General features: G+C 40.7%; 1 protein-coding gene across 1 annotated transcript in view; it reads left to right on the top strand.

Moving 5' to 3' along the window:
• The window catches only part of gigyf2 (GRB10 interacting GYF protein 2), a 127,385-nt gene that overhangs the window by 19,746 nt on the left and 85,541 nt on the right, over positions 1–22,098 (top strand). The window contains exons 2-6 of the mRNA XM_070884054.1: positions 4,480–4,537; positions 7,526–7,655; positions 13,517–13,612; positions 14,304–14,412; positions 21,483–21,591. Coding sequence (XP_070740155.1) covers positions 4,497–4,537; positions 7,526–7,655; positions 13,517–13,612; positions 14,304–14,412; positions 21,483–21,591 — 485 coding nt within the window. The 5' untranslated portion in view covers positions 4,480–4,496. The remainder of the gene's footprint in view (positions 1–4,479; positions 4,538–7,525; positions 7,656–13,516; positions 13,613–14,303; positions 14,413–21,482; positions 21,592–22,098) is intronic.

Here is a 22,098-nt window from a genome sequence, read left to right as displayed (position 1 = left end):
ACCCAGCTTGTTCATCCTTTCCTGACATGTATACCCTTGTATTTCTGGTATCATCCTTGTAAATCTTCTCTCTACCCTCGCTAGTGCTTCTATATTCTTTTTATAAAATGGCGACCAGAACTGTGTGCAGTCTAACCAAAGTTCGATACAAGTTTAGCATAACTTCCCTACTCTTCAGTTCTATACCTGTAGAAATAAGCCCTAGTGCTTGGTTTGCTTCTTTTGTTAATGGCCTAGCAAACCTGTGTCGCAACTTTGTTTTGTGTATTTGTACTCTTGAGATCCCTTTGTTCCTCTACCCCACCTCGTACCCTCCAAATAACAAAATGTAATACCTCAAACTTATCTGTTGAACTTTATTTACCAATTATATGCTCATTCAGCAATTTTATTAATATCCTCCTGTAATGTGTTGCACTATTGACGATCTCTTCACACACCCCCCCCCCCCCAAAAAAATTTGGTGTCATCCGCAAATTTAGAAATTGTAATTTTGATTCCAAAGTCTAAATTGTGAACAACAGTGGTCCCTGCACTGGTCCTTGTGGCACACCACTACGTCTGCCACTGTGAATAGCTACCTTTTACCCCGACTTCCTGCTTTCTATCTTGAAGTCAGCTAGCTATCCATTCTGCTACTTGTCGCCTGACTCCACATTCTCTGACCTTGTTCGTCAGTCTATTATGGGGTACCTTATCGAAGGCCTTTTGAAAATCTAGATGCATTACCATTGTCTAATCTCTCTGTTACCTTCAAAAAATTCAGTAAGTTTGGTCAAGCAAGGCTTTCCCTTTTGAAATCCATGCTGACTATTCGTTTTATATTTTTGGTTTCTAGATGTTCTATTTTCTCCTTTTAGTAGGGATTCCATTATTTTTCCGACCACCGATGTTAAGCTGACTGGTCTATAATTCTCTGGACATGTTCCATCCTCCTTCTTAAATATAGGTATTACGTTAGCTATCCACCAGTCCTCTGGCACTACACCTTTTTCTAATGAATTATTAAATATGTGCAGTAATGCCTCTGCTATCTCTTCCCTGGATTCTTTTAAAAGGCGTAGATGCAATCCCCCCTGGAGCAGGGGTTTTATCCTCTTTGAGTTTGATTTATTTTATTTAATATATCCCCTCTTTTATTTTAAATGTACTAATCTCATCATCTAATGTCATGTCCACCTGTTCTAACTCCCTGGTAAATATTGAAGCAAAATAATTATTTAATATTTCTGCCATCCCTCAATCGTTACCTATGTTATTATCCTGACTATCCCTTAATGACCCTATTCCCATCCCAACTTTCCTTTTTTAATGATGCGCCTGTAAAATCTTTTACTATTTTGTTTTATGTTCCTTGATAATTTAATTTCTTAGTTCCTCTTTGCCTTAATTGATTTTTTTCTCTCCTGAGCTTTTTGTATTTCCCCCTTATCATGCACTCCCCCGCTGTCTATGTACTGAATGGAGGCTTCTTTTCTTGCCCTCAATTGTTCCCTTATGGCTTTATTCATCCATGGAGACTCATTTGTGTTTATTCTTTCCTTTTAGCGCAATATATTGGGCCAAAAATTGCGGTCGGAGGCTTCCCACGGCGGATGCCTCTGACCCCCCCCCCAAAAAATCCGAAAGTGCCTGGTAGTCCTGGAGGAACGAGCACTTCGGGTCTGAGGCCTAAATGCTCGGAGCTCCCATTACTATCAATGACTAGAGACAAGGAGAAAAAAAGAAACAGGCGGGGGGGAGGGAGCAGCGGCTACACTCTGAAATTGTTGAACTTGCTGTTGAATCAAGAAGGTTGTAAAGTGCCTAAACGAAAGATGAGGTGCTGTTCCTCGAGCTTTCATTGAGCTTCGTTGGAACAGTGAAGGGGACCAAAGATGGAGAGGTCAGAGTAGGAATGGAGTGCAGAATTAAAGTGACAGGCGACCGGAAGCTCAGGGTCACACTTGCGGACTGAATGGAGGTGCTCCGCAAAGCGGTCACCCAATCTATGCTTGGTATTTGGTTTTAAGCGCAAGCTGTTGTGCAGAACCAATCAATGTGTCTGAACAAATTTCACCATGTCTTTTATATCAGTAGCCAGTATATTTATCACATCTCCTTATTGCTGCACCCTTCCAAAACTGAGCACTGTTGCTACTGTGTGAATGCCTGTCCATTTTTGCCCTCTGCCTATTAAATCTTTATGAGTCTTGTCAGCTGTTGGTGGCCGAATCACCAACTCACCGAAGGGCGCTGTTCAGCGCCGAGCTTACGGCGTGTATCCCGCCATAGGCAACTAGGCTTATATAGTAGTGCCTGGTCTCCTGTCGTCTTGGACCCCCTTGCCCATGATCCAAGCCCTTGCTCTGCTAAGCCTGTGTGGTAGCCGGTGTGCAACGGCCACCCACGTTAAAAGAACTTGCGCACAGGCATCTTCCACCCTTCAAATGAAGTTCGGGACCTGGAACATCAGGACCCTCATGGTCAACTCCAACAGCAACAGATTGGAACATCGCACTGCCATCGTTGCCCAGGAACTTGGACGCTTCGATGTCGACATCTGTCCCACCTGTGACACTGTAATTCCCGAATTGGACTGTTCAGTCACCTGAGAACTCAGAGTGGAGGCAAGTCTTCCTCGATTTTGAGGGACTGCCTATGATGATGACGAGTATCAATGAGAATACCTGTACCCCTAAAATCAAATAAAACACAACATAAATGAAAAAACATCATTTTTAAAAATTAATAGAAATTACATTAAATTAAATGTTTTGGAGAAAAATGTATTTATCCATATGGATTCTTTTGTTTTGCTGATAGCTGCATCACTGTTTTTCTACTGCCATTATGTTATCCTGAGTAAGTATAGCTTATTCCACTTCCCCTTTTCCCCCCTCTCTTCTAAATATGTTATACCCTGAAATGTTTAGTTCCCAGTCCTGATTTTTCTGTAGCCATGTCTCAGTAATCCATACTGTGTCTGGTTCCTGGCAATGCATGATTGCCTCCAGCTCCCCTGGAACTCTCTTCTGCAGGGGGCAATTGATGCGAGATTAATTGTTAATTTTAAATTGGAGATTGATAGCTTTTTGTTAACCAAAGGCATTAAGGGATGTGGGCCAAAGTTGCGTATATATGAACTTGGGGCACAGATCAGCCATGATCTCATTGAATGGTAGAGAATGCTCGAGGAGCTGAATGGCCTACAGTTTTTCCTATGTTCCTAGAACAGTTTGACAACAGTATTTTAAATCAAAAAGAAAGTTATCTTGCTGCTTTGTTGGGAAATTATTTTGAATGTCATCAGGTTGAGGGAACTGTGCTTTGGCCCATTTGCAGTTTCACCTAGTGTCCTAGGCAGCATATCTGTCCTGTAGCTGACGCTGGGAATATTTTGGTGGAGAGAGCTGACTGAGCTAAAAATGCGCTCCTTTATGACTTGATTTCTATCAATATAAAAAATATTGGGCAATTAAATGACTAGTATAAACACACACGTCCTTCAAGGAAATGGAGTCGATTAGCCCCTCCTATAGCCCATTCTAAAATTTCACTTTCACATCCAGCAAGCAATTTGTAGATTCTTAGTGAACAGTTTATTTAGTAACTTTGGAAGCTATGTTTAACATGTATTTCTTTGCTATTTGCCCAGTGTGAGGGTGTTGCATAGCTGCAGTTCAGTCTTGACATACCTTGCCTAACTGGCCATTTTTGGTCTATGATCTTAGAACATAGACAATGTGTTGTGCAAGCAGTTTGAACATGGTGGGTCTTTGGGGGCGAAGGAAAATTACTGAACACAGTGCCATGTCTTCTATCCTTACCCTTTCCAGAAGGGGTCACCGAATAGTAATCAGGAACAGAAATCTTAGATTTTTTTTTGCCATAGAACACAACTCAGTTGTGTCCCATTCTCGGTTCCCGGTTCTCTCTCAGTCCGATCCCATTCTCGGTTCCCGGTTCTCTCTCAGTCCGATCCCATTCTCGGTTCCCGGTTCTCTCTCAGTCCGATCCCATTCTCGGTTCCCGGTTCTCTCTCAGTCCGATCCCATTCTCGGTTCCCGGTTCTCTCTCAGTCCGATCCCATTCTCGGTCCCTGGTTCTCTCTCTGTCCTTCGGGTGGGGTTGGAGGTAAGTTGGTGGCAGCCTCAGCTCGCATTGTGTCCTTGGTTACCATGGCAGCCCGATCTTTTTGGCACAGATCAAGGCTCAATCCCCAAAACTAAAGGTTGAGTTAGGCCACAACAAAATGAAGAGATCCAACGAGGAAAATTACAACACACTTTTTTGGTGTACTTGGGCCCCAAAAAATCAGGCGTAACTCTTCAAGTATGCCAACAAAATGCTTTGGGGAAAATTGAGCCCATTGTGTGGGACTAATGCAATCTTCTGACCCAGAGGCAAGAATGCTATCAGCTAAACCAGGCTGACGATTAATTAAAAAAAATTATAACTAACTTGTCAACTTTCTGTGTTTATTTTTTATTTCAACAGTGAATTGAAAGAGAAAAATGGCAGCAGAAACACAGACACTTAACTTTGGACCTGAGTGGTGAGAAATCTTTTCTTATTTTGTGACCAGCTTGCTTTTGGTTTCTGATTTTTAAATAAATGCTGAAAATGTGGCTGTTATTAACCTGGTACATATTAGTCTCAATGTAAGGGGAGAATTACTTTGTGTCTTGTAGTGAAAAATATTAAATTTTCAGCTGAAAAAATTGGGTCTACATGTATTCAACATTCTACATCTTAATAGTTGGTCTTAAACTGACCAAGAGCTAGAGACACACTAAGTGGAAGAGCTTCTATTGTTTTGGAGGCGCAGGAAGCAAATAACCTTGATGCAGATTTTAAAGAAAAAGGAACGCCATGCTTAACTTCTGTTAATCCCAACATAGTGATTGCATCTATGCTTTTTTCACGACATGCTTTTTTTCTTCAGCCAAGGGTTTGAAGAAAATTGACATTTACGAATCTTCAAAATGATTATTGTGTATTGAGTACAGGTTCGACCCCCCAAATCGGAGTTCCAAAATCTGAAATGTTTCGAAAATGGAGGGTCGTCCGAAATCCGTAAAAATATTCAGAAATCCGAACATTTTTTTCACAACAGTAAATAATCCCCACCCCCACACAAGCGCATGCGCGCGTACATCAAAAAATTTTTTTCCAAAAAATAAAAAAATCACAAAATATTCACGACACTTAACTATCGAATCACTGCAAAAGAATTAAAAAAAATAAAAACTTTAACTTACCTTTTTTGCAGGTCTTCATACCTACTGCTGTCCCAAGGGCTGCAGCGCAGGTTTTTCCTGATCATTTTTTTTTTTCTTACTATGGGTCACCGCTGAGCCAAATAAGGATTCGGGACAGCAGATTTCGTCTCCGAAATCCGGGAAAATCCCGAACCTCGGCCCAGGCAATTTACCGATATCGATTCGGGAGGTCGAATTTGTACGTGGGACCTAATTCGCATTGCACTAGCTTACCAATGTACCTGCTCAGTCGATCTGAACATTAATTGATAATGTGACGAAGCTGACAGTGTAGTCTTACAAGACACCTGTAATGGACAGCCTATTTAATCTGTTTATAACTTTTTGATGCTAGAAATAATCTTGAGTGGGCAGGAGTGTTCAATGCCACTGTCCGGTGTTCTAAATTGACTTGTCACCACATAACTCAATAATAATGTTGATCTTGTAGATTCCCATCTAATCTCTTTCTATCCCTGCCCTTATTTCCTTGTGCTTTCTTCATCATATACCATAGGTATTCTCCAAGTTATTAACCCTACATAGAGATTCTTTTGGGCCATGTGTTTTTTTTTTATATCCTAGTTAATTGAGTGTACTTTACAAAACCAGGAGAATGTGGCCATGAACATTTGTATAACAAGCATTAACTGAGCATTCATGCCACTTCATAAGTCCAGTGTATTAATGGTACAGTGCACCTTCAGAAATCAATACTCATTAAAAAGCTGTATAAGTACTTTGGTCCAAAAAGGATGCAGCATTGACTGTTGCAATGCAGTATAGAAAGTTATCTTCAGCTTAGCAAAGACCTGATGGAGGATTTTGTAACAAAACTGATGGGGAAAGTAAATGAGTCGAACCAGACACGTGCAGATCCAAACTAAAGATTCAAACAATTCTAAAGCTTCAAAAAGCAATGGCTTATGTCACATCAATTCCAAAACACAGACTAGCTAGCTGTTCATATGATCCTTGTGTGCAGAAGAGATGACAATTTATATGTGCCTTGCCATTGTGTGACTCACTTTCTGGGCAATGGCTGTGATTTCCATTGCTCCCACCTATGCTAAGCATGTAGTTGTAGTGTTTTCCTACATCTTGTAAATTTTGATGAACTTGGAAATATTTCACATTTTGCCCATTTGAATATTACAAAATAGATTTCATCTGTATTGGAGATTTAAGTGATGTATTTTAATTGCCATTGTGGTAAAGACATCTTACTGCAATTATATAGGGCCCTGATGGTAAGACCACACCTGGAGAATTGTGTATAGTTTTGGTCTTGCCTAAGGAAGGATATACTTGCCATAGAGGGAGCACAATGAAGGTTTACCAGACTGATTCCTATGAGCATAGATTGAGTAGACGAGGCCTCTAGAAAAAGGAGAGTTAATATTGAAACATACAAAATTCTTACAGGGCTTGACAGGGTAGATGCAGGGAGGATGTTTCCCCTGGCTGGAGATTATAGAACTAGGGTTGCCGTCTCAGAATAAGGGGTCAGCCATTTAGGATTGAGATGAGAAATTTCTTCACGCAAAGGGTGGTGAATCTTTGGAATTCTCTACCGCAGAGGGCTGTGGAGGCTAAGTTGTTGAGTATATTCAAGACAGATCGATAGATTTTTGAATATTAAGGGAATCAAGGGATATGGGGATAATGCAGGAAAGGAGTTGAGGTATAAGATCAGCCATGATCTTACTAAATGGCAGAGCAGGCTCGAGGGGCCAAATGGCCTACTGCTGCACCTATTTCTTAAGTTCTTATGTAAGCTGTAGTTCAGAAGTCAGTGGGTTGATAAAAGCTTTTGCAGCCACGGAGCCCCTTGCCCTGAATGCATGAGTACAATATAAATTTGTTCCAGAACGTAGTTAGCAGAAGCCAGTTTAATTTGCCACTTTGGGCTTAATTAAAATTGGAATGCGAAGATACAATATAGAAATATTATAATTTGAAATGGGACAGATTCCCATTTCTGTTACAACCAGAAATCCATTAAATAGGAAGTACCACCAGTGGGTAACAAATATTTTGAGGTAATGAATAAAAATTTAGCAATTTTGAGTGGTGAAACTAATTGTGTAAACCTTTAATTATTGGATATCTTTGGACTGTAGTGACTAATTTTAATAAACTTATATGTGCTAGTCTCTTTACTGATGTAGTGATGTAATTTTGTTCAAAGACCATTCATTGTTGCTTGTTGAAATCGTTATAATGGTGTGTTCTGTCCAAACTAAGAATGGTGAGTCTAAACACGCTCTCTTTTCTTGCAGGCTTCGTGCATTGTCAAGCGGTGGGAGTATTACCTCCCCTCCTCTCTCACCAGCATTGCCAAAGTATAAGTTAGCAGATTACCGTTATGGAAGGGAAGAAATGCTAGCACTTTATATAAAGGACCTCAAGGTATGTCTTGGCAAAACTTAGTAAATTGCATGGTGCCTGTCAGAAGCTGTTGTCATTGAATAATTTTTTTCTTTGTTCATTCCTGGGATGTGGGTGTTACTGGCAAGCCCAGCATTTTTGTGTCCATCCCTAATTGCCCTCAAGAAGGTGGTGGCGAGCCGCCATCTTGAACTGCTGCAGTCTGTGAGGTGAAGGTAGTCCCACGGTGATGTTAGGTAGGATTCCAGGTTTTTGACTCCGTGACGATGAACAAAAGGCAATATATTTCCAAATCTGGATGATATGTGACTTGGAGGGGAACTTCGAAGTTATGGTGTTCCCATGCGCCTGCTGCTCTTGTCCTTCTGGGTGGTAGAGGTCGCGGGTTTGGGAGGTGCTTTCGAAGGAGCCGTGGCGAGGCTACAGTGCATCTTGTAGATGGTACGCACTGCAGATGTGGTGCAGTGGTGATGGGAGTGAATGTTTAAGGTGGTGGATACAGGGTGCCAATCAAGCGGGCTGCTTTGACCTGGATGGTGTTGAACTTCTTGAGTGTCGGAGCTGCACTCATCCAGGCAAGTGGAAAGTATTCCATTACACTCCTGACTTGTGCCTTGTAGATGGTGGAAAGGCTTTGGGGAGTCAGGAGGTGAGTCACTTGCCGCCGAATACCCAGCCTCTGACCTACTCTTGTAGCCACAATATTTATTTGACTGGTCCGGTTTAAGTTTCTGTTCAATGGTAACCCCCAAGATGTTGACAGTTGGGGATTTGACAATGGTAATGTTGTTGACTGTCATGGTGACGTGGCTAGATCTCTCTTGTTGGAGATGGTAATCTCTGGATTACTACCTGAGCCATGAGCAAATTGGCATAGGGTCAAGCAGATTGGAGAGTTAAATGCATGGCCCAAAGAGTGATGTGGGAGGAAGGGGCTTCAATTCATGGGGCACTGGCACCAGTACTGGGGAAAGAAGGAGCATTCCATCGGGACGGGCTCACTTAAACCGGGCTGGGACTAGCATCCTGGCAAATCGAATAACTAGGGCTGTAGATAGGGCTTTAAACTTAAAAAAATGGGGGGAGGGGGGTCAGGTGAGGTGAAAGTTAGCTATCTAAAGAGAAAGGTCAATGCAATAGAGTAGTGGAGCAATTTGGGTAAAAATAAGCAGACTGACAGGAAAGGACAGAGAGTTTAATGGTAGCCGTGCAGCAGAGAATGTCAAAGCGGGGAATAATGGTTAAAATAAATAAATTAAAGGCTCTTTGTCTGAATGCATGAAGCATTCGTAACAAGGTAAACAAACTAGTGGCACAAATAGAGATAAATGGCTTTGATCTAATGACCATTACGGAGACGTGGTTGGAAGGTGACCAAGGTTGGGAACTAAATGTTCCAGAGTACATGATGTTTCGAAAAGAGAGGCAGAATGGGAAAGGAGGTTGGGGGGGTGGGGAGGTGGAGGTAGGGGGGGTGTAGCCCTGAGAGAGGATGACATAAGGACAGTAGAGAGAAAGGATTTCGGCTTGGAAGATCAGGAAGTAGAATCCGTATGGGTGGAGATGAGGAATAACAAAGGACAGAAAAGACTTGTGGGAGTAGTATATAGGTCCCCTAACAGTAGCTATACCGTTGGACAGAATATTAATCAAGAAATAGTCTGAGCTTGTAGCAAAAGTAATGCAATAATCGTGGGGGACTTTAATCATATAGACTGGACAAATCAAATTGGCATAGGTAGTCTGGAGGATGAGTTCATGGACTGCATTCGGGACAGTTTTCTAGAACAATATGTCATGGAACCAACCAGGAAACAGGCTATTTTAGATCTTGTATTTTGTAATGAGACAGGATTAATTAGCAATCTCATAGCAAAGGATCCTCTGGGATAGAGTGATCATAATGCAATAGAATTTCACATTACGTTTGAGAGTGACTTGCCCAAGTCCAAAACTAGAGTCTTAAACTTAAATAAAGCCAATTACATAGGTATGAAGGGCAAGTTGACTAAGGTAGATTGGAAAAATAGATGAAAAGGTATGGCAGTAGAAAAGCAGTGGCTAGCATTTAAAGAAATATTTCATAATTCTCAAACAAAAATACATTCCATTGAGAAACAAAAACTCCACAAGAAAAGTGATCCATCCGTGGCTAACTAAAGAAGTTAAGGATAGCATTAGATTGAAAGAAGCTTATTGTGTTGCATAGAATAGTAGTAAGCCTGAGGATTGGGAGAGTTTCAGAAACCAGCAAAAGATAACCAAAAAAATTGATGGGAAAAATAGCCAGAGAAAAATATAGCAAGAAATATAAAAAGAGATTGTAAGAGCTTATACAAGTATGTAAAAAGTAAACATTGGTCCCTTAAAGGCTGAGTCAGGCGAAATTATGATGGGGAATAAGGAAATGGCAGAAACTTTAAACACATATTTTGTGTCTGTCTTCACAGTAGTAGACACAAAAAGCATGTCTAAAATGGTGGGGAACCAAGGGTCTAATGAAGGTGAGGAAATAAATGTAATTAATATAAAGAGAAAAAGTACTGGAGAAACTAATAGGACTAAAAGCCGACAAATCCCATGGACCTGACGGCCTACATCCTAGGGTTCTAAAAAAGGTGGTTGCAGATATAATGGATGCATTGTTTTTGATCTTTCAAAATTTCTTAAATTCTATAACTGTCCCAGTGGATTGGAAGGGAGCAAATGTAACTATTCTACTCAAGAAAGGGGGGGGAAGAGAGAAAATCAGGAACTACAGACCAGTTAGCCTGACATCAGTTGTCGGGAAAATGCTGCAATCCATTGTTAAAGAAGTGGTATCAAGGCACTTAAAAAAAAAAAATCATAACATATTTAGGCAGAATCAACATGGTTTTATGAAAGGGAAATAGAGTTTGACAAATTTAGGGGAGTTTTTTTGAGGATTTAATTAGCAGGGTAGATAAAGGGGAACCAGTGAATGTAATATATTTGGATTTCCAAAAGGCATTCAATAAGGTTCCTCGTAGATAAGGCATCATGGGATTGGAGGTAATGTATTATCATGGATAGAGGATTGGCTAATGGACAGAAAACAAAGAGTAAGGATAAAGGAGTCTTTTTCAGGTTGGCAGGCTGTAACTAGTGGGGTGCCACAAGGATCAGTGTTGGGGCCTCAGCTATTTACAATCTATATTAATGATCGAGATGAAGGGACCAAGTGTAATGTATCCAAGTTTGCTGACAATACTAAGCTGCGAGGGGAACACAAAGCATCTGCAAAGGGATATAGATAGTCTGTGAGTGGGCAGTAAGATGGCAGATGGAGTATAACACAGGAAAATGTGAAGTTATTTACTTTGGTAGGAAGAATAGAAAAACTTTTTTAAATAGTGAGAAACTTTTAAATGTTGGTGTCCTTGTGCAAGAAACACAGAAAGCTAGCATGCAGGTACAGCAAGCAATAAGGAAGGCAAATGGCATGTTGCCCTTTATTGTAAGGAGGTTGGAGTATAAGAGTGAGGCCTTAGTGAGACCACACCTGGAGTACTGTGCACAGCTTTGGTCTCCTTATCTAAGGAACATAAGAAATAGGAGCAGGAATAGGCCATCCTGCCCCTCAAGCCTGCTCCGCCATTTAATACGATCATGGCTGATCCGATCATAGACTCAGGTCCACATCCCTGCCCACTCCTCAACCCCTTATTCCATTATCGGTTAAGAAACTGTCTATCTCTGTCTTAAATTTATTCAATGACCCAGTTTCCACAGCTCTCTGAGGCAGTGAATTCCACAGATTTACAACCCTCAGAAGAAATTTCTTTTCATCTCAGCTTTAAATGGGCAGCCCCTTATTCTAAGATTATGCCCCCTAGTTCTAGTCTCCCCCATCAGTGGAAACATCCCCTGCATCCACTATGTCAAGCTCCCTCATAATCCTATACGTTTCGATAAGATCACCTCTCATTCTTCTGAATTCGGAAGGATATACTTGCCTTGAAAGCGGTGCAACGAAGGTTCACTAGATTGATTCCTGGAATGAGAGGACTGTCTTATGAGAGATTGTATAGAATTGGCTTATGAGTGTGCGCAGACGCAAGCGTCATCTTACTGTAGTTCAATGATGGAAGATGGGACGACCTTGGATCTAGCCTGGAGGTGATGTAGGTTGAACAGGTTCCCATTGGTTCTATAGTTTAGTTCCACTCCAGCGGGGAGCTTGTTGATAGTGAGATGGAGCATTGCAGCAAGTGGAGGAAGAGCATCTGGGACAACACTGAGCACCTCGAGTCTCATCGCCAAGAGCATGCAGGAGCCAAGCGTAGACAATTTAAGGAGCGTGCGGCAAACCGGGCTCCCCACCCACCCTTTTCTTCAACCACTGTCTGCCCCACCTGTGACAGAGACTGTAATTCCCGTATTGGACTGTACAGCCACCTGAGAACTCACTTTTAGATTGGAAGCAAGTTTTCCTCGATTTCGAGAGACTGCCTATGATGATGATGAGAATGGGCCTATACTCTCTCGAGTTTAGAAGAATGAGAGGTGATCTCATTTAAACATACAAGATTCTGAAGGGGATTGACAGGGTAGATGCTGAGAGGTTGTTTCCCCTGGCTGGAGTGTCTAGAACTAGGGGATACAGTCTCAGGATAAGAGTTAGGCCATTTAAGACAGATGAAGAATTTAGTTGTGAATCTCTGGAATTCTCTGCCCCAGAGGGCTGTAGGTGCTGAATATATTCAAGGCTGAGATAGATAGATTTTTGGAGTCTAGAGGAATCAAGGGATAGGGAGATCGGACAGGAAAGTGGAGTTGAGGTCGATGATCAGCAATTATCTTATTGAATGATGAAGCAGGCTCAAGGGGCCGAATGGCCTACTCCTACTCTTTCTTATGGTCATTGCCTGGACCTTGTGTGATATGAATGTTACTTGCTGTTAATTTTTACTGATAGAATTGGTTGGAAACATTCTCAATTCTTTTTTATGGCATTTAAGAGCCAGTCCACAAATATATAAAGAAGTGACAGTTCTATGTAACATCTTGAGTAAATGATCTTTAGGGAGCGTGTCTTGCATTTTGGAATACATTGCTTCCCTCTGGCCTTGGGGAAAGACGAGAATGTGTAATTGACTTGGATGTAAATATAAATAACAATTAGGGCACCAGACCGTTTACTTTTTTTATTGCAAGAAAATAAAAGAATTCTTGACCTTTTTTGAGGAAATATTTCTTCGCTAACAGCAATTTTAGATCAAATTTGTGTTATAGCTGGAATAATTATTCACCTGAAATGGGCAAAATCTCTAGCTTGAATTCTCTTCCCCACCTTCACCCGTTTTGCAGTAAATTTTGCATTGCATTCCAGTAGCCAGTTGATCTGGTGAATTGTTTAAAAATCTTGTTAGCATTCATGAGCTATGAACTTGTTCAGTAGTTGCATTCTTCCCATACTGCTAGTTAGCTTGTAGAATTAGCAGAAGAATGTTTAGTGTTTTAAACTTAATATTTTGATAGTAGTACAAAGAAAAGGCACATGCTTATCAGAGTGATACTAAATCGCTTCTAAAATAGATACATGAAAAATTATTTTTCTACAACGTATTTTTTAAAGAAATAGTTCAACAGAGTCCCTGGGTATGATAGTTTACTCGAGGATAATAGGTTGATTCAGATTTGATACTGTCGCAATGTCTGCAGCATTTTGAGTAGTGTTATATCACTATTGAGTTTTGATCTTTTTTTTAAATCTGGAGACTGACGACACTGAGCAGCTGTGCTGGCTCAATTCTTGTAGTATTTTTTTGTCTGCAATAATTTCTATAAAGCAGACGAATAAGAGTACTTTTACTATTTCACTCTGTGACCACTTTAATTCTAATTCTTTTGTCATTTAGATTCCCGTTGACCTAACTGATAAGGAGTTTCTTCCTATTTTACAAGAAGAGCCACTGCCACCTTTAGCACTTGTACCTTTTACAGAAGAAGAGCAGGTGGGTGACTATAATTTTCTAAACAAATATTCATTCTCCTGTTAGAGAGAAGTCACAATTTTTATTCATGGGAGTCTTTCAAACATTTTTATAATTTTGTTCATGGAACTTTTTAAAGATAGTGTACAGTTAATTTAGCAGATCCAACAGTGTTCCACGCTTAGTTACACAAATAATAATTATCCCTTTGGCTCTCTTTGCATAATGAGCAGAATGGAGGAAAGGGGGATGATGACCACAAAGCTACATATTGCAGTGGTGCTTATCTCAAGCTCGCAGACATGCTTATCGTGCAGAAGTAAATCTTTTTTTTTTTAAAAAGTGTTTTTAATACTACTTTTTTAGTCACTTTAATTTAAATAACCAAGTAACTGGGTAGAAATTGGAATCTGTAAATCCATTTGAATGTTAGCTGTTAATATTTGTTTATAACCTGGTCAAAAATATATACAGTACATTTTACAGTGTGTGCATTACATCTCTTGTCCCCCATAAAAGTGTCCAGAATTAATATTACATTTCTTGGATAAATGGAATTAGTGAGAAATGGGATTTCTTTGGAGCTATCTGATTTATTTTACCTATAACATATTAGGCTAGTTCTCAATGAAAATCTGCCCTTTTGTTCATGGATTATGACTGTTGTGTTTTTAACTGGTTCACTTTTTTGTTCTCTGTTTAAACCCATCAGAGAAATTTTTCCATGTCTGTAAACAGTGCAGCAGTCCTAAGATTAATGGGACGAGGTGGAGGAACAGTGGTAGGAGTACCAAGAGGCAGAAGTTCCTCAAGAGGTCGAGGTAAGCATAAGAAGTTTAAGCGTCCAGTATTTGAGTGTGTCACTTGATGGATATCTGCTTAATGAGTTCAGCAATTGAAAGAGATCAGTGCCAATATGTACATATGCTTCAGAGTGATTAGTAATGATTGCAATAAGAAACCAATTTGCCGCAAGTGTGTTTCCATTAAAAGTTTTTGGGAGTAATGTAAAACTTTTTTGTTTTTTCTACTTTAATACCCAGTATTGACATCAAGTACTCCCAGGTGAGGTACAGCATGGGCCAGATGCAAAGTAAAGGACCATGTACAACATATATATGGGCCAGGACCATGAGAGGTAGACATATTTTATTTCATGATGAGCGAATATGGTATTTATTCAACATGTGACTAAGCAACCAAATTTGGACCACTTTCCTGTGAGTTTCTGATAGTTTAAAACAAATTGCCGTGAGCAAGCACATGGTTACAATGCCCACGCTCTCTCATTGCCCTATAGTATTCTGGACCGTAAGGAGTAGAAGTAAAACCTGCGGGTGCTGCAATGATTCACAATAAACTTACATAAAAGCTAACTGTATAAAATTGAACCAAACAAACTCATCCACTGAGGTCAGGTTCTAATAACCAGTACACACATACTTCTGCTTGTGGGATAAAATTATTACTTCTAGTTTGTGGAAAAAGCAGCTGATGTTTTGGCCAGCACAGTGATTACTTCTCAGTTTAGAAGAATGAGAGGTGATCTTATTGAAACGTACAAGATTCTGAGGGACTTGACAGGGTAGATGCAGAGAGGATGTTTCCCCTTGTGGAGGAATCTGGAACTAGAAGGCATAGTTTCAAAATAAGGGGTCTCCCATTTAAAACGGAACTTGGGAGGAATTTTTTCTCTGGGGTCGTGAATCTTTGGAATTCTCTACCCCAGTGAAGGCTGGGTCATTGAATATATTTAAGGTGGAGATACAGATTTTTGAACGATAAGGTTTATGGGGGAGCGGGCAGGGAAGTGGAGTTGAGGCCAAGATCCGATCAGCCATGATCTTATTGAATGGCGGAGCAGGCTTGAGGGCCCAAATGGCCGCCTACTGCTCCTATTTCTTACATTCTTATGTTCTAAGGATTCTCCAGTGCAACTACATAGTGTTCTGTAGGATGCAACAAAAATAGAGCGCAACTCTATTCATAAGTTTAATTTTTTTTTTTAGCTATTCCACATAAAAGATGTGCACGTATATCGGTCTGAATAAATTAGTGCAAATAAAATTGCGCATAGCAGGCAAATCGCGTTCGCATGATTGCACCTGCTATAAGCGGGGGCAACTGTTATTGATATTCATAACTCCGTTATCAGTCGCAATTTATTTTCCACATTATTCTGTGATCAATTAATGTTCTTTCACTATTCTTCTGATCCTAAGAGCCACAACAAACTCGTCTTTCCAGCAGCCCATTCCTATCATTGGTTATTTTGTAATGTCCCCTCATGTTAGATAGCCTGCACTGTAAGGTTTGTTTCACAATCTTCTCCCCCTCTCCTATCAAAACAAAAATGCAAGAATAGACCTGATTACGTGTGGCATGCTGGGGTAACTTGATTGAATCTGCATTCATAAACTTGATTTAGAGACGTTTCCTTGTGCAAAGAGGTTGTGAACAGTAAGGGTGTTACCAGGAATTCTAAAGGAATGAGGAATGCCTAAGGGCAAATAAGGCACCGCCAGGAAAGATGGAGACACTCAGCAGGTGCCCTGGCAGAACATACAATTCTAGTTGCTCTGCCCACCCCCTGTAAAATGTTATCTTTAGTCTTCCTGTTCAGTGTCCCTTTTTATTACTTGCACATATTATTACAAAGCTATAATGTAGTACTAATATAATGTCACCAGGTGTCATCATTGGAATGATTTACAGATCATGAGCCTTAATTTCACATTAAAAGGATACTATTAGCATGCAGGACCTCAACAAAGATTTTAAAGTGGTTTATCAGGATTAAAAAAAAATGTTAATTTTAAATATACATGTCAGAATTGGCTTAGTGGTAGCACTTGCCTCTGAATCACAAGGTTGTGGGATCAAGCCTTACTCCAGAGACTTGAAGACATAATCTAGCTGATACTTCAGTGCAGTACGGAGAGAGTGCTACACTGTCAGAGGTGTTGTCTTTTAAATGAGAAGGTAAATTGAGGCCCTGTCTGCCGCCTCAGATGGATATAAAAGATCCCATGGCACTCTTCGAAGAAGAGCAAATGAGTTTTCCAGTGTCCTAGCCAACACTTATTCCTCACCCAACACTGCTAAAGCAAATTATCTGTGCTTTATCTTACTGCTTTCTGTATGCAAATTGGTTGACATAATTATAGAATCATAGAATGGTTACAGCACGGAAGAAGGCCATTCGACTCATTGAGCCCGCGCCAGCTCTGCAGGAGCACCTCAGCTAGTCCCATTCCCCCGCCCTCTCCCTGTAGCCTTGCAATATTTTTTTCTTTCAGGTACTGATCCAACTCCCTTTTGAAAGCCGTGATCGACTCTGCCTCCATTTCAGGCAGTGCATTCCAGATCCTAACCACTCACTGCGTAATAAAAGTTTTTTCTTATGTCACCGTTGGTTCTTTATATTCTTTATATTCCCTATATTGCAACAATGACTACAATTCAAAAGTACGTAATCGGCTGTGAAGTGCTTTAGGATATCCTGAGGATGTGAAAGGTGCTATATAAATATAAGTTCTCTCTTTTCATAAATTTTCTTTGTTTGATTTTTGGTGAATTTGGTAATGCTTTTGTAGTTAACTTCCAATACAAGTTATTGTGGACCTTTTTAAAATGATTCTGTGGTCACTGCAGTCATTATGAAATTACAATGCTGATTCTCTCTCTCATTTGTGATCTATTTTCTGATGAAATGGTTATTGAAAGTCAGTTGTATAAGTGGCAGAGAATTTACGCTCTGAGGACCTCTAGTGGTTTTGTGACCTAAAAAAAACAAGGAAAAGGAATACATTAAATACTACAGTAAATTTATTTTTTCATCGTTTTTTTGTTTTGATTTGTAACCCTAATGGGCTCAATTTTGGCCAGGAGTTGCTCCATTTTGTTTTGAGTAACTTGGTTTTTCTGGCAACTTAAAAATCCCCATTTTTCCCAATCAATTTGCACCAGTGTAACTGAGTTAGTTACGTTTTTTTTAGTTTTTTTTCCTCAAAAGGGGGTGTTACCAGCCACCTACGCCAGTTCTGCCCATTTAGGCAACTTTGACCAGCTAATAGTTACTCCAAATCTACCTAGGCCAGCGTATGTGGCTACTTCAGAAAACCCTTGCGGAGAGTTAAAGAAATTGGCGCAGGTAGGTACATCGGAGGCCTTTCGGCCTGGGATAGGGGCGGGAAGCGAAGAGGACCTACTTGCACCTAAACCACCAAACCTTGCAAACAAAAAGTAATAAGAATTGAATAAGAAATAAAAAATTGAAGTAAGTCCTACCTTCATCTTCAAATTCGGCCTGGGAAGGCAACGGGCCAGCCGGTGTGGGAGACCACTTGGCCAGGGCTAGGGGCGGGCAGAGAACTGAGAGTGCTCCTGCCTGCCGATGATTTCTCAGTTCTCCTGCTCGCTTGCCCCTAGCCCTGGCCGAGTGGCCTCCCGGTGCGATCGATCTCTCGTACCGGGAGGCCACTCGGCCTGGGCTAGGGGCGGGAGCGATTCAACGGGCCGGCATCAGGGCCCACAGAGCAGCTGCAGCAAGCAAATCCCCGGAGAGGCTGCAGCAAGCAAATCCCCGGAGAGGCTGCAGCAAGTAAACAGAGAAGCTGGGGGCGAGGAGATACAGCGCATGCGCGGACACTCCATTGCGCATGTGCAGACGTCCCGGCACGGTTTTCGGCGCAGAACGCTGGCTCCACCCCGGACTCGACTGGCCACGCTGTGCGACTACAGGGAAGAGGCCGGACAGTGGCCAAAGTGGGAAGGAAATTTTTCGGCGCACTTCGGAACGGAGAAAAGCGGCACAACTCTGGTAACTGTGCCAAAAAACAGGCTGGGCCAAAACTGAGGCCAATATCTTTAGTTTCAGCCATGAAAGACTAATAAGATTGGTGATTGAAGCTTCTCTCATTTGGTATGTGGGCCATGATGCAAGGCGTACTAAATACCTTTCCAAAATAGCTTAAATTTTTGTCTTCATTAGGTCATTGTCCCTTTCTTTCACCTTCGACGTCACTGGTCAAAACTGGAATGTTGCTTGTGCGTGGAGCTTTTTACATCGATTGGGCAGACTCTGTCCTATGGTCCACAATCATTGGATGATATTGGTGGAAATAGTTTGAAATGCATTGTCTGTTTGGCAGACTAAGGATCTTCAGGCGAAGTTGGAGCAAACTGTGAGGTTGACGGATTTGCTCAAAACTTTAATTTGAACGTTTTTACAAAACAATCTGGATCAATAAGTATATTTTTGCAAAGCATTCTTAAGACTTAATCTGTTGGAGCTGGTCTCTAGTTCAACAAATGAGTCTAATATGCAGGGATTTCATCCTGTCCAAGCAGGTGATTGTCACTGTCGTCTTCCCTTCGTCTTATGGTGACTTGAGTTTGCTACCCCAATATGAGCTTTGATGTGAATAATCTAGATGACCGTAGCAGGTAGGTTTCTTTCTACTGCATGTGAGAACATGATGCAGAGTAAGAATCAGATAGCCAGAAATAATAGCAGCTGATGGCTTATACGGCTCACTCTGAATCTCTGAATGAGCTTAAAAGTGGATTAAATAGCAGTATTGAGTTCTGCAAGGCCTGTAGTGAGCAATGATGACCAATCCAAAGCTTGGGAGCAGACTTTCAAAATAAGACCACAATGATGCATACATCATTGTTGTAAACTTTTTTTCCCCATGGACATTTTTATTTAAGTTTTAACTAGTGATTCCAGGACCGTTCTGAAGCAAAAAAAAAATTGGATCTCCAGAGGTAACAATGTGGATGGAGGAAAATACGCTATTAAACTTCTCTTTTTTTTAATCGTAAAGAATAGTTTGAATGTATTCAAGCTGTAATAATAATTAAATCTTCTAGCAAAGCAGAAAGGATTGTTGTGATGGTTTACTTGTGGGTACATTTTAAACTACTTTTTTGATATTTCTGGCTGACTCATGCCTTATTTCAAGATAGATTATTTGCTAAGTTTTGTCTCTTTCTGGTTACATTGCTCTCTAGGTGAGAAATATCATGGTCAGGGAATGGAATACCTGTACTAATTCTAACTGATTGTCAAGCATCAACAACAGCTCGAATTTATGTGGAGATGTTAATGTAGGAAAAATCTCAGTGCTTCACTTGAGAATATGTGTCAAGTCAAAGTGAGAGATCAAGAGATGAGATAGAAAGCTTGGCTGAATGAATGGGCTTCGATAAGATGTTTAATGGTGGAAAGAAGTGAAGAGGTCTAGGCAGAATTTCAGAAAGCTTCATTAGTGGGCAGAAAGGTGTGAATATAAAGCTAGAATAAGAGGAATAGAGCATTTGGGAGAAGTTTTATGGCTGTAGGAGCTTGGCATGATAGGGTGTGGCATGGCTGCGGAGGGATTTCTGGACGAGGAAGAGTATTTTAAACTAAAGTTGGGGTGTGTCAGTGAAGATAGTAGTGAAGGACAAATAAGACAACGCTGGACTGTAAACGAGTGGTAGCATATTGGATCAGTTCTAGTTTATGAAAGGAGAAGGCTGAGATCAGTATTTGTGTTTCCTCCTAATGAATCTGTGCTATCCCCCTCTTGCCTCAACATCCCCCTTATAGTATGGAGCCCAAAACTACACATAGTAGTGGTCTCGGTAAGGTTTTAAATGGATATACCATTACATCTAGACTTTTATGTTCTATATCTCTTGTGATAAAACTGTATATTCCATTAGCATTTTTATGGCCATGTCCGCTTGAGATGCTGCTGTGAACCTGTACCCCAAATCCTTCTCTTCCACATCACCCAATCTTACCTGATTCAAAGTATAATATTTACTATGCATCCCAATTTAGTATTTTCTGGAAATTTGGACATCACAACCTCTAGTCCGATATCCAAATCATTGATGTACTCAGTAAACAGAAGCAGTCCAACAACAAAACCCTATGGGACACCACCACCCACTTCCAACCACTGAGAAAATGTCCTTAAATGCTACTCTGTTTCTTCTTAAAGAAAAGTTGGGATTGATATCAGTAGGAGCAATGGAGGTGCAAAATAACTATTGGTTTGGGAGCAAAGGCATCCAAGGCAGGTGAGAGCAGTTAAAGAAATTAATAGTAGCAGATACATCAAGATACCCGGAGGACCAACTTGTGGAAATTGGGAGTTGAGTGTGTGATTGTAAAGGAATTGGGGTTTGTATGTGCAGTGATATCAATCATCTATTGAGGTCATAAATGGCAAAGGATTTATTCACAAGAGCAGATGTTTCTGTTGAAATGGAACAGTGATTATGGAGCAGTGATTATAGATCTTTTAGTCAGATTAGGGTAGGCAACAGTATGTGGAGGAATTGACCCCAAAACTCTGTTTTAGACCAGGGATTGTCCACAGCAGAGGATGGACCAATTTAGATTGCTGATCTGGGAAATCCAACAATGAGTGGAATGTTGGATCTAGTACTTCAAAGCAACTTTACTGGATCTGTGTAATAGTTCCATTTTCTATGCCAAGTATCTGAACCTTCTGATGAATTCTGGCCATGTCCTGCCATATTATGGTCAGTTTTGTACAAATCCAGGTGGAACTGGGTTGAGTTTCTCAAAAACTCACTTCATGTAGAACTTTTCTGATAGAATGTTTATCTTTTTCATCCATCTGGGCTAGATTAAATTCCTGGTTCCAGATTGAGGGATTTCTTGATATACTGCAGTCTTTTTCTTTGCGAGATATCTGTCCAATACTTAGCAATAATTCTGCCAATCTCCATTTATCTGGGAATTGACAATGGAAGTTGAGAAATGTAGCATAGTTAAATACATCTTGAATAAACAACAGGAAGCTTATTGCAAAGCTTTTTCTTTATATAATCCCCAAGCCTTTTTATTTTTTACATTTTTCCTCAGGTCGAGGACGAGGTGAAGGTGGTTTTTACCAAAGAAGTTTTGATGAAGGTGAAGGGGGCTTTGGTCGAGGGGTTCGAGAAATGCACAGATCGCAAAGTTGGGAAGAAAGGTGAGTTGATGCATTAAGGCATTACTGTGGTAGCTTAGTTCAGATTCAGTTAATTCTCTAGAGGTTAATATTTTCAACGGTATTAACAACCATAAAATAATTATAGGCTTCCATGCTTTCTCCAGCCTTTGACGCAGCCTCCTCCATTATCCTGCTAGGAAGGACTGCCTTGTATTGGGTCCAATTTTACTTATCCAGTCATTAAACCAGAGCATCACTAGCAATGATTTATTTTCCCATCCCATGCTGTCCCATGGAGTTACCCAAGGATCTGTCCTTGACCTCTTGGTGATGTCATATCAAGACATAGGGCCAACTTCCACATGCATGCCGATATCAAGCTCTACTGCTCCACTGCCTCTTATCAAAAGTGCTTGTCTGATATTCAGTCTCTGATGAACCTCCAGCTTAACACCTAGAAAACAGAAACCATTGTCTTCGACCTCTAGTGTAAACTCCATAAGCTTGCCATCTGCTCCATTCTTTTCCCCAGCACTGTCTGAGGTT

Source organism: Pristiophorus japonicus, chromosome 6 (assembly GCF_044704955.1).
Source record: "Pristiophorus japonicus isolate sPriJap1 chromosome 6, sPriJap1.hap1, whole genome shotgun sequence".
Lineage (NCBI taxonomy): Eukaryota > Metazoa > Chordata > Chondrichthyes > Pristiophoridae > Pristiophorus > Pristiophorus japonicus.
This window is presented reverse-complemented; position numbering and strand designations above follow the sequence as displayed.